Source organism: Procambarus clarkii, chromosome 2, assembly GCF_040958095.1.
Source record: "Procambarus clarkii isolate CNS0578487 chromosome 2, FALCON_Pclarkii_2.0, whole genome shotgun sequence".
NCBI classification, from domain to species: Eukaryota; Metazoa; Arthropoda; class Malacostraca; order Decapoda; family Cambaridae; genus Procambarus; species Procambarus clarkii.
The window spans coordinates 49,994,811-50,007,534 of record NC_091151.1 but is presented as its reverse complement, the minus strand read 5'-3'; the positions used below and the strand labels follow the sequence as shown (position 1 = coordinate 50,007,534).

General features: G+C 36.2%; 1 protein-coding gene across 2 annotated transcripts; it reads left to right on the top strand.

Moving 5' to 3' along the window:
* p23 lies at positions 1–11,550 on the top strand. Of its 2 annotated transcripts, none has more exons than XM_045748800.2 (5): positions 1–159; positions 7,076–7,265; positions 8,467–8,655; positions 8,774–8,894; positions 10,518–11,550. In XM_045748800.2, exons 1-4 carry the CDS (start codon positions 146–148, stop codon positions 8,873–8,875), a joined length of 495 nt encoding a protein of 164 aa, XP_045604756.1. In that variant the 5' UTR covers positions 1–145; the 3' UTR covers positions 8,876–8,894; positions 10,518–11,550. The 2 variants fall into 2 exon arrangements, with proteins under 2 accessions (XP_045604756.1, XP_045604755.1); XM_045748799.2 differs by lacking the exon at positions 1–159 and adding an exon at positions 3,145–3,993.
* The last annotated feature ends 1,174 nt before the right edge of the window (positions 11,551–12,724 follow it).

The window sequence follows — 12,724 nt, the reverse complement described above, 5'->3', positions numbered from 1 at the left end:
CTGAATGTAAAAGGAGAGAGAAGTGAGCATCGGAGAGAGAAGGATTGAGTCAGACAGAGGCTTTAACACCTCTCAGCCCAGGGCTGCGAATTCTATTAATCCTTAAAGTACTTATTTACGTTGCCAAGACCAAACGCCAAACACCATGTCAACCGCACAGTGAGTACTTTTATGAATTTGACAGTGATTGTAAGGTGATTGACGCAAGGGTTTGACTGCAGCAGTTGAGAGCCGGAGCCGCGGCGCCGGAGTGATGGCGGCTGGGGGAGATTCAGTACAAGAAAGAGCTTAAATGAGCGCGTGAAGCACCGGCAGCGTGGGGGTCCACGCCACCTCATTCACCCAAGTTATCGATACCAATACCCGCCTTATAGCGACTAAGCCACTATGGGATAACATTAATAACATTACCCTAAGACACGATAAAGGTTAGGCGTTGAATGTGAGGTCATTGTCGTGGGCGACTGTGAAGGCGTGGACATGATCACGTTGTAGTGCGTTTGGCATTTTTTGAAGGTTTTTATCACTTAAAATGATGAGTTATATCTCGCTAGTTTGGGGATTATTATTACTTCCTCTCGTATATAGTACTATAATTGACGGGAAGCTGTTCAAACATGCGGTGGACAATTTGCTAATTGAATGATCCCAAAATTAAACTACTGGCCAGTGCTTGCTTAATTTATAGATATATATTTATATATAAGATCCATTTTGTACTTATTGGATGAATTGGTGAAATTAATACAGTAACTTGAATCTATAAAAAACAACACTTGCCGCCAGAAATAATTTACCAGTAGCATGACTTTTTCTCATATTTTGTTAACTTTATATGTATGTAGCATAAAAAAAATTCTCATGGTCTTGAAAAGGCTACAAGTATCATTGTACCCCAAGACTGTTTGCTAATGGAATTTTGTTAACCTTGCCCAACCCAACCATACCAAACCTATCCTAAGTCTTAATCTGAATCTAGCTATTCATGGTTTTTATAGTGTATAAAAACTAGTAAACACTGTGTATATATACTAGTTAACCATACATTGAATCTTGCAAATAAATATTTTGGTGTGGGTGCCATCTAGCGACAACAGCTTAAAATACTCGTAGTATTTTAAGTAGCTATTTTAATATATATACAGTAGCTGTAATTTAAAATAATTTAGTATTTTAAGTAGCTACTGTATATAGCTATAATTTAATGTAATTAAGTAGTATTAAGTATAACTATACAAAGTAGTTCACTTATTTTACCTTAGGATACTTCACTAGAATTCTCATTATTTTTTTTTAATTAACTTGTCTCTGTTTGGGACAAACATGTCTCACAATTCTCCAACATTTAGTATCAAACTTCTTAACCACAGTACAGTAGTATGCTAAAATGGTCCTCAGAATTAAAACTGACATCACACATGTTGCACACATTATATATTTATATATATATATTATACACATACATACTGTACTACCTCGATTCAACAAATCTCCGGCTAGTTCGCACACTTTTCAGGCTGGATTTACCCGGTCTGACAAACAATGGTTCGCCAAAGGGGGCGATGTTCGGATTTGCTTACGATGTTGAGACAAAGAGTTCACAGACTGGTGGAAAACTTTCCCATCCTATCACAGATTACAATTAATAATTCCCTCATGACAAGTTCGATCACACAAGTGGTCCACAAGCGATGTTGGGACAGAGTTCACAGAGTGGTGGAAAAGTTTCCCCATTCCATCACAGGTTACAATTAATAATTCCTTCAAATGACAAGTTGGATCACACAAGTGGACCACACAACAAGTGAACCACACCAGGCAGAAACAAATGGGCAAAGTTTCTTTCACCCTGAATGCCCCTGTTACCTAGCAGTAAATAGGTACCTGGGAGTTAGTCAGCTATCACAGGCTGCTTCCTGGGGTGTGTGTGTGTGTGTGGGGTGTGGGAAAAAACAAAAATTAGAAGTTAGTAAACAGTTGATAGACAGTTAAGAGGCGGGCAGAAAGAGCCAAGCTCAACCCCCTCAAACACAACTAGGTGAATACATGAACCAAACACCAGACAGAGTGGTCCACACAAGTGAATGACTTGAGTTTCCATGATTTTCGTTCACTGATTTGTGGCACACGTATTTTTGTAAATTAATTTAAAGGCTGAAGCGTGATTAGCTAGCTACATGTGGTAAAATCTACGACATTTTCTGTGATGAAACAAGATGAGCGAGGGTGGACACAAAGTAATACTGTACTGTCAACCTCACTTGGTTTTCCTTCATCTGTGTCGTCATAGTTCAGTGACCCATGACTTTGAAAGTTTCAGATTAATAAATCATTTCTAAAACCAGTGTTTTAATAGCTTATTATTCTTGTTGACCAAACCACACACTAGAAAGTGAAGAGACGGCGACGTTTCGGTCCGTCCCGGACCATTCTCAAGTCGATTTTTATTATCCTAATTAAACCAAACTAAATAAAACCGAAAATATACTGTAATATGATAGACGAGAAATTATTTATGTTATTGGAACAACAACTCCAGTGCGAGGGGACAGGTCTAATCCTTGTACACACAGCACTGTGTGTGTTTCGTTCGATTTCATTGCCACAGTTCAGTGACCTACGGTCTCGAAATAATAAAATTAATAAATCAGTTCTAAAATAAGTTTTTTTTTATACTGTATCTCTTATCCTAATAATGTTACTAAATTAAATATATAATCCAAAAATATATACTGTACTGTAATTTGTTGTAAATCCAATATTTGAGAGAAATTTGTTACTGGATCTGGCTTAAACACCAGCCTACTGCAGGGTGTATAGATCTATGTTGAGCATACCACACTCTAGAAAGTGAAGGGACAACGACGTTTAGGACTGTCCTGGACCTTTCTCAAGTCGATTGTGAGAATGGTCCAGGACGGACCGAAACTTCGTCATCCCTGCACTTTCTAGTGTGTGGTTTGGTCAACATACTTCAGCCACGTTACTGTGACTCCTCGTCTGCATCTGTATAGACCTAGTCTGCGTTCATACAGTAGGCATCCAGTTCCATTAGCTTTGTCTGCGAGTGACGTGTTTGTCCGCTGATGGAAGAATAATTCGTGGAATTTACTATTTTTTGACTACAGCTGTATTATTATACAAGAAGATGTCTCAAGAGCTTGCTAATCGTGCTGTATCTACAAAGAGGAAGAGGAGTTTATCCATTGATCAGAAATTAGACATAATAGAGAAACCTGACATGACTGTTGATAAGGATAAGCATGATAGCAGGTTACAATCTGCTACATGTGCTGATGCATTGTTCTATGTTGAAAAGCTCCTTGATATTGTTTCACAAACTGACAATCCAGAGCTACCAGGCTTTTATCATCACCTAAGGATGATGAAAGATATTTGTCTCGAGGACATGAGAAAAAGAAGGAAACAAGCGAAAACGAGTCAATATTTTTCACAAACTAGTAGAAAATCGACCAGCACAGCCGTACCCAGCACCAGCACAGCCATACCCAGCACCAGCACAGCCATACCCAGCACCAGCACAGCCATACCCAGCACCAGCACAGCCGCACCCAGCACCAGCACAGCCGCACCCAGCACCAGCACAGCCGTACACAGCACCAGCACAGCCGTACACAGCACCAGCACAGCTGTACCCAGCACCAGTATAACAGCAGCCTGCACCAGCTCAGCAGCAGCTGAAGCCAACACAGCAGCAGCGAGCACCAGCAAAGCTGTTGCAAACATCTAAAAACATTGTGTGTGTGCGTGGAGTGAACAGTTAGAACAAGTGTTAAATTTGTGTGTACATAGTGTTAAAATTAAAGTTGCAGTAATTTTAGTTTACAGTAGTTTTCATAAACTGTATTGTAGTACTCAACATACAGCAGAACTATTTAAACAACATAGTGCTAATGGCATAATACACTACAGTACATATTTACTGTACAGCATTCACAACTCCTTCGAGATGGACATAACTCCAACAATAAGGTAAATAACAAATGTAACCAGTATTTTTTAGTAGAGTAGTAATATATAGGTACAGTATATAATATGATAATGCATTTTTATTGTGTACAAGAAAAAAAAGTAATGCAAATGCCTTCTGAAGGTTACCTCTTACTACGAATCCAACGCTGCAACGCACTGGGGCTGGTCCCCATATAGTTCGTTGAATCGGCCTTCATGCAAATTGCACCTATCATAAAGAAGAATGGCATAGTGTTGACCATTTTTTAACCCTTTGTCTAAATTGCCCATTGAGCATTTTTTCTACACCATTTGTGAATATAATATACTAAAACTTTATTTTACGTAATTGAATTTCTTATACTGTACAGTGTAGCTAATAATTTAAGGGTGCATCTTCCTTGTTATTATACTTGGTAATTTCCTATTTTGATAAAGCAGTGAGAACGCTAAACCTCTTATACTGGGTCAAGTCATATGTTGGTCTTCAGAAAAAGTTAATTTTCTACTTGTTAAAACTGCATACTGGTTATATTGATAGGATGGTTTGGTTTTAAATATTTATTGGTAAAATGTCTTTGGGTATGAACTTATTGTATCATTATACTATCATTTCTGTTGGGTGCAATTTTGTAGAGTTTCATTACATAATTCTACACACAGTGCTGTGTATGTAAATATATACTGTGCAACCAGTTTGATCTTGGTCCGGAAAGAAATCACTAATGGGCAAACTCGTATAGTAAGCTGGGAGATGGTGCCTTTTCCTTTCGTTACTCCTTTTTGTTTTCCTATTAATTACTCCTTTTAATTTAAGGAGTTACTGTATTAATATATAGTATTCTTAAAGGTAAGTACAAATTTAAAAAATGTTCCCAAAATTGTTTGTTCCACCAATTTTACATTCAAGTACAATATGTTCAAAATACTTTTTTGGCATTTCTTGTTTCTACTGTGCTATCCATATTATCTGAACCAATTGGTATCTCCAGATAATTAAAAAAAAGATAATGACTATACAGGAGCTAGGTCAGGCCAGCTTAAAGTATCCTCTCACTAGCACTCCTTAACTTGTAATACTTCTCGAGGTTTTCTACATAGATAGTACTGCATTTTGAGTAAGTTGTGCAGGTTTTAAGAATACTGTAGGCTGGAAAGGTACATGGCTTGAGAGGTGGTGAATTTGAACGGACTCCACTTAGTATGGGCCAATAGGGTTTCTGGGGTGCTTCTTAATTCTTGTATGTGTATATTTAGTACTGTAATTTGAAGGCCAGCATTGGTCTGTGTCCCTCATTTCAGGTTAGAAGCCAGTTTGTAGAATTGCCAAAAACTTAGAAATAAAATGAACAAATTTCCATATTCAGTACAGTATTAGTCATCTTTGAAAAATGGACTAAGAGACCACACTCATTCCAGATACAGAAAGATTAATAACTTGTTCTGATGGACCAGTAATGAAGGATAAGAAAATAGTGTTTCAAATGTGTATGTAGTTCAATATGGTTTACAAACAACCGAAATTAAGTTAACTTTAAAGACGTTAGTTCACTGACAAGTTTCATTACAGATTATTATAGGTGACCAAATCACACATCAGAAAAAGGAAGAAACTACGACATTTCGGTCCGTCCTGGACCTTCAAGCCGTGTGTGATAATGGTCCAGGACGGACCGAAACGTCGTCGTTTCTTCATTTTCTGATGTGTGGTTTGGTCGTCATATCTTCACTCATGTTATTGTCACTCATCGTCTGCAGATTGCTATAGACTTCTGCCAATACGGTTCTACACTTTGAAAATACTTTACTGTGATTAGAAATTCTATTGTAACAGAATGTCATGATAGGTTACTCTAAATTTGTATTCAATAATCAAAAGGTATGGTAGTTGTTGATTGTCACATAGATAAGCAAAAGTGTACAACTGTACTCCCATATATTGCTTTGATGGTAAAAGTCTTGCTTGGCCTATGAATTAGGATATGTATTTATACATCAATAAATGGATCCAGTACTAAATGTGAAAGACATTAGAACTCGACCGACGACTTTAGTGTGTGATGGTTTGTAGGTCGGAGACAGTCTTGATGCAGACTGTTTGAGACAAAATTTCCATCTCTAGACACTTGTATTAATAATATTGGGAGTCTAATTTATAAGACAGTGGGCCAATTTTTGGCTTTTGATAGAAGCAAGATGTTAGGTGGAGTGTGTAGTGCAGTGGCATCAATATTGTTTCGTTGGTTTGCTTTGTTTTTTGGGAATGCTGTAGTTACCGCTTGCCAATTCAGTATTGTAGTGTCTGGACACTTAAGTAACTGAACAAACCCTTCAGGTGTCGTAAGATATGACAGTCTAGCAAAAACGAGCATATCTCATGCATCACTCTGTATGAATTTAGCAGGTGAGCACCCTATAGTAAGTTGTGGCATTGCGTGTGGCCCACTGCCTCTGGCTCAGTTATCAGTTTGATTTATTTAATTCGTAATTTTTACAGCGATTATAGTTTCACCAGCGCTTATGACATATTAACTTTGATTTCTATTAAATAATAGGAAATCACATAATTTACTGCTTACTATGCAATTTTTTATATAAAATTTAGATTGCCTAGTTTTTTTTAGACACATTCACACACACACGTTTATGTAAACACGTACATGTGTGTGTACATACATAACACTAGGCGAGTACAAATGTATATATTGTTTATGAAAATTACTGTTACTAATTTATAATTGAAGAGAATTTATTGGTTCGATATAAGCCTACCATCGTACAGAATGGCCAAAAATTAAACATGGACTTCCCCTTTTTACTAAATGGTACAGAAATATGAATTACAATACAAAGTACCTCACCTTTGCACTACCTCTACCTCATCCACTGTAAAACTATACTCTCACCCTGGTGTTTCTTTACATTGTGTTCAGCGCTTTGTGCTCCTCACTACTGCAGTGACAGCTTATCGCAAACATCTTATAGTACTACACTAGCAATTGTTTGTACAAGTCAGGGTATTGAAGGTGATTTGGCGATGTGTTGAGTATATCATTGATTTAAAACCATATCAGTATATTGAATTTTTGTTTCCTACTTGCAGGAATCTTGCCCCTCCTCCAGTTGCCTGGGCACAGAGGAAACACCTGGTGTTCCTCACCATTTGTGTGGAAGATTGCAAAAGTCCTACAATTAATATAGAAGAAAATAAAATATATTTCAAGGGCACTGGTGGAACAGAAAAGAAAGACTATGAATATACGTATGATCTCTTTAAAGAAGTTGACCCTGAAGTAAGTAATTCATTTTATATAGTGAAATTCTAGTCACGTGTGTTGGTTTAATTTACTTTGTAAGTTAGCTTTCCAGAAACAAGTTATGGGAGTTATTGCCATTAAATTAAGACATTGGTTTCCTTGGGTTTAAAGCAATAGTGGAAGTACTGTAATTTGATTAGCTATTATTGAAATAGAGATTGTGTAGTTACAGTATTAGAGCTGTGCCTGTGGTGCCTAGTCTTCCCAGCTATGTTGTATGACACTTTGAAACTACAGTACTACAGTGGTTTTGGTATCCACTGCCTTTTCACTTGTTTCAATCTTCTACCACGCTGTTGGCAAAGAATTTCTTTGTCAGTTCCTATTAATATTTTGTATGTAGTGATCATAATGTATCTTTTTCCTTCTATTTTCTAGCTTTGCCGTATTTAACACTTCTAGTCTCTCTTACTTTTGTTTTTTTCAGGGTTAGAAGCCAGTTAGTAACATGTCTTTCCACCTTTTCCAGTTTATTGATATGTTTTTTGAGGTATGGGCACCATATAACTGCTGCATGTTCCAATTTTGGTCACAAAAGTCATGGAGTTTCTTCAGTATTTCACAGTCCATATATTTCAGTGATTCTAAAGTTGGAAAGTGCAGAGCATAGGCTTCTCTCACAATTCATTCTTTTATTTTTATGTAAAAAAGTTTACTATTTGGTACCATTCCTAGATGGTCCCAAATGGTCACTATTTGACTTTTTAATGGCTTTTTGCATATTTTGTAGGCTGTGTGGGGCCTATTTCCTCCTATTCCACATTCTATAACATGGCATTTATTCATGTTCAATTCCATCTGCCAAGTGTTTGTTACTCCATACTTTGGGTTATCTCGAAGGGCAAAATAATTATCCGAGTCCCTTTTCTTCCCCCAGTAGTACAGGATCATCAGTAAACATGTTCATATGATTTTGTATTTCCTCTGGAAGATTGCTTATATTGACAGTGAACTTATCTTGGGGATACGTACCTTTGCTTGCTGTCAAAAGCATGTTTTCAGTAGTTTTTACCATTATTCATACTATTTTCTTTCATAAGCTCAATTGACTGTAGATTTGAATATAATTGCCCCTTCACTTTCTTTTCAGTGAAGTGCATTATCATTGAGTGAAGTATTAGGGATCATTATATTGTCTTACTGCACTTGCTGATATCCAACTTACTAACCCTGACAGAAAAGCCGTAGCTTTGTCCGCGCTCGTAACATAGAGCTGATATTGACCAAGAAGGACGATGGACCTTTCTGGCCACACCTTCTTAAACAAAAAATGAAGCAACATTGGCTTAAGGTAGACTTCAGCAGGTGGAAGGATGAAGATGATAGTGATGATGAAGGAGAAGGTCAGAACCAAGATCTTGAAGAGGTAGGCATATTAAGAATATTTAGTATCTTATAAGTAATGATATTTTTTGTTTACCGGTGCATTATTCGGCAAACATCAATAGCCTGGTCTCGGATTCATGTAAAATGTTGCATTTCAGGTAATGCGTCAGATGGGTGGCTTGGGTGGTGACAGCCGGCCATCTTTGGATGATCTTGAAGATGAAGATTCAGACGATGAAGATCTCCCAGACTTGGAGTAATTGTACCTCAAGGCTGCAGGTTAGTAATTGAGGCATGTGTTTGCTAAATTTATTAATCTATTGAATGTAGTTTTCTATTATTTCAATCCAATATTTAATATAAACAGTAGGTAAAACTTGTTTTTTCTATATGTACAAATGTGTTAAAACTGAACAAATTCCCAATGTTGACAACCTTACATTCTTAAAAAATTATCATAACGACTAGTGAAGTCAATAAATATAAAATACAGTATTGTAGACCTTAAAAATTGTAATCAAGCATATAGTCTAGCATCCATTGAAGCGTTGAAAAAAATTATTGTATAACAACCATAATGATTCAAGTTCATCATTGTAAATAGATTATAAAGTGTCAAGTATGTGTTTGCTTGTATGTTGCAATTTATATCTTTTGTTGCTGTTCCTTTTGAAAAGCACCCTTATCAAAAAAATGGTATAGTATGTATAATCCTCCTTGAATGTTTTATTCCTTTTGTGTAATATATCAAAACTTAATCCTAACATTCAACAGAGGAGCTTACATCTCTTAATTCTTTTGCCATGTTCGTATAGTAATGCAATTGCTTAATAATGAGGTACTTTTGTTACTAAACAATTTTGGCTCCTTAGCATTCCATAAATAAGATGGTAAATGTTATAATTTAATTTCATTGTATCAGATGTATTTAGTATACTCACCTAGTTGTGCTTGCCCTTCTCTCTCTTCCCCCCCCCCCCCCACTTCCTCAGGAAGCAATGTTAAACAGTAGCAGCTGTCTAACTCCCAAGTACCTTTTACTGCTAGGTGAACACAGGCATCAGGGTGAAAGAAACTGCCCATTTGTTTCCACCTCCAATTAGGATCGATCCCTGGGCCGTAGAACTACGAATCCCGAGCAGTGTTTTTGTACAGTATAAATTTAGCAAAGTTAATTTTAGCAGAGGGCAGAATTTCTGGTTGCAATTGTCGTTTTTTCTAACAAAAAAAAAATTGTGTACTCTTCTAATGTAGTTCAAGGGCAGTTTCCATTAATGCAATTACAGAACTGTATACCATACTTTCAGCATTGAGTCTCCAGGCTTTTTCAATCTCTTGTACTTCATAATTACATCTTTTGGCCATATGCCTCCAAGAGAGCAAGACTTGAAATACTAGCTAGCATATTTATGCTTTGTTAATGCACAACCCAGTTTTGACAGCTTTAAATAATAGTCATAATTTTAAACACTATAATGTATTTGCTGAAGATATTTACGTAATTTTAAATTATAGCTATAGTTAAAAGGATTTTACTAAAAGGCCTGTTCCTATGTGAGTTTGGATAAGACTTTGCTGTATAGACTATGTTTTAGCTTTATGGCTCTTCAAAATTTGTGTATATCTAGTAATTTGGATTACATTCTAGAATTCAGACCATGGCACCTCCAACGTGTTCTCTACTTCATTTATGTGATGTATTTGTGAATGGAAAGAGAAAGGACTATTAATAATGTTTCCAGAAAACATTACTGAGAGTAACTCTTGGAGGTTTCTGGTATGCATTCATATAAAGTTAACGTTTCTTTACATGCTGTTTTCAAAGTATGCCTGTACTAAAAAAATAGGAATAGAATGAGGGGTGATTGACCATTAATAGTTTTTTTATGGTTTCATTTTCAGAGGCCTTCGTGGACCACATCTGATCATGGGGGCAAGAAAGCTACGTCCCACATTTAAGTGGTGTAGCTTCTGAAGTTAAAGTGTGCATATTCCATAGTTAACTCCCAAGGGACAAAGTTGATATGTGATATTCATCCAAGTTGAAACAAAACAAAGATGACTATCCTATGGGGCCTGTGCGCTTGAAAGACTTGACTATCTGCCCCCCATGTGAAAGGTTGCAGTGCTGATGGACTAGTGGCTTTATACCATTACAATACAAGGAGAAAAATACCAAATTCTTTCAATATACATAACAGAAATAAGCTATGCTTGCACCAAACATACCTTTACAGCTTTTATAGAAAATTCAAATACAGTACCAAATTCTACTGGCAGTGGAAGAAAATAAATTCTGATCTGTGAGGATTTCTTTTCAGAATCCTTAATTAAAGTGTGTGTGTTGGTGGTACTGTATATAGAATTTACAGATTCCTTTCAAAAGATAGGTAGAGTAAGTAGATGGTCTTGTTTATACTGGGAGAAATTTTCATATTTGGAGTCTGTTCTTTCAATAAATAATCAGATAAGAATGTGTTGGTTTGTTCAACAGGTCAGGCAACTCAAGGTTATTTTTAACCAGATAATGTATTTTTTTTTTATTTGTAGTAATAGGTTGACGAATACTGGTATATAGAAGCTGAATTTGAGGAAAATTAATAATGTAGTTGTTAAAAGGAGTACCTGTATGTAATATTAAAGTTGAGTTGGTTTCATACATTTTGTAAAAAGAGTGTATCCATATGCGAGGTGGTGATCTTGACGTGTGTTTGTGAATGTAATGTGGGATGCTAATTTAGCTCTTTACCCCTTAATTGTATTTGCAATTGTATGTTAAGGCATAGTTATCTGGTATAGCCACTGATGTTTGTAAAATATAATAGACCATCTATTTGCCTTAATGTTAAAAATGAAAGTTTCTTACAAATGCCATATCATAAGAACTCGAAACATCCACATTATAAAAATTAAACTTCCAATACACCAAATGCAAGTTACTGTTTCACTTATCCTCTATTTGAACTTGGATGAATTAGAATGGTTTACATTTTAATTTCCTATACTTTATGTTCAGTATTTTTTGTTGTCAAGAGTGCTTTGTATAATGTGAAAGTTCTTTTTGCAATGTGGTAGAAATTTGTATACTACAATTGTCATTTGTGAGAGATGACAAGAAACTGCTGAGAAAAGGAAATAGTTATTTTTAATGCAGCGCTATAAGAGATCAGTTTAAATGCATGGGATGTGACTGATAAAAGGCATTTGTACTACTGAAGTTAAGATTTGCCAATGTGCAAACCCTGGTTGTCAAGAGATGCAGCTTAAGGGTGTAATCATTTGATGGTGCTACATAGCCTTCCCGGTTTGGTGCCATCTTTTGATAATTACTTAAGGGTGTAATGTAGGAGTGGTAATGCAGACCATTATGTACCACTGGAGTGGTATGAGCGTGAAAATGAAAGCAATAGATATGAAGACTGATTAGCAGGTTTTGTAGTAGAATGAAAATGTCTGGTACTGTATAAACCGCTGGTGATATAAAGCCGTTTTGTCATCCTTGTCTTATGAGATGGGTTCTGCATGATGGAGAAGGGGTCAGTGATACTGTTCCGAACCTTAATGGAATCTGACCCATATATCAATCAGGTCAACCCATGTGTTGCGTTTCCAAAAGGGTCGCCCATGTTAGAATCGGTGAACGCCCTAGTAATATTGTTGAAAACATCTTAATAACTTATTAAACCAAAGGTCTTTTTATGTCAGAAGAACGGCAGAAACTGGATCTATATATGAAAACTCTTTCAGGACAAAATTTAAAGTAAAACTAAAGATATTTGTAGTTGTATAAAAGTTGCATTTTTCATCGGTCGTAGAGCCGGAAATCCGCAATATTCATCTAAGAACAATGCTTATTTCACGCAGAATCGTTAATAAACGTAAGATTTTTATACGTCTCAAGAAAGATAGAAACATAATCTTCATTTTAAATGCCTTACCATGGGCATATTTGTATTTAAAGCGAAGATACGTGTATTTTTCTAATCGGCGAGCTCCGATCCCGCACAGATCGAGCAACGGAGTAACTCGGAACAATGCTTATTTCACGTAAATGCGTTAATAAACGCAAATGTTTTTATATGTGTTGAGAAAGATAGAAATATAAGCTT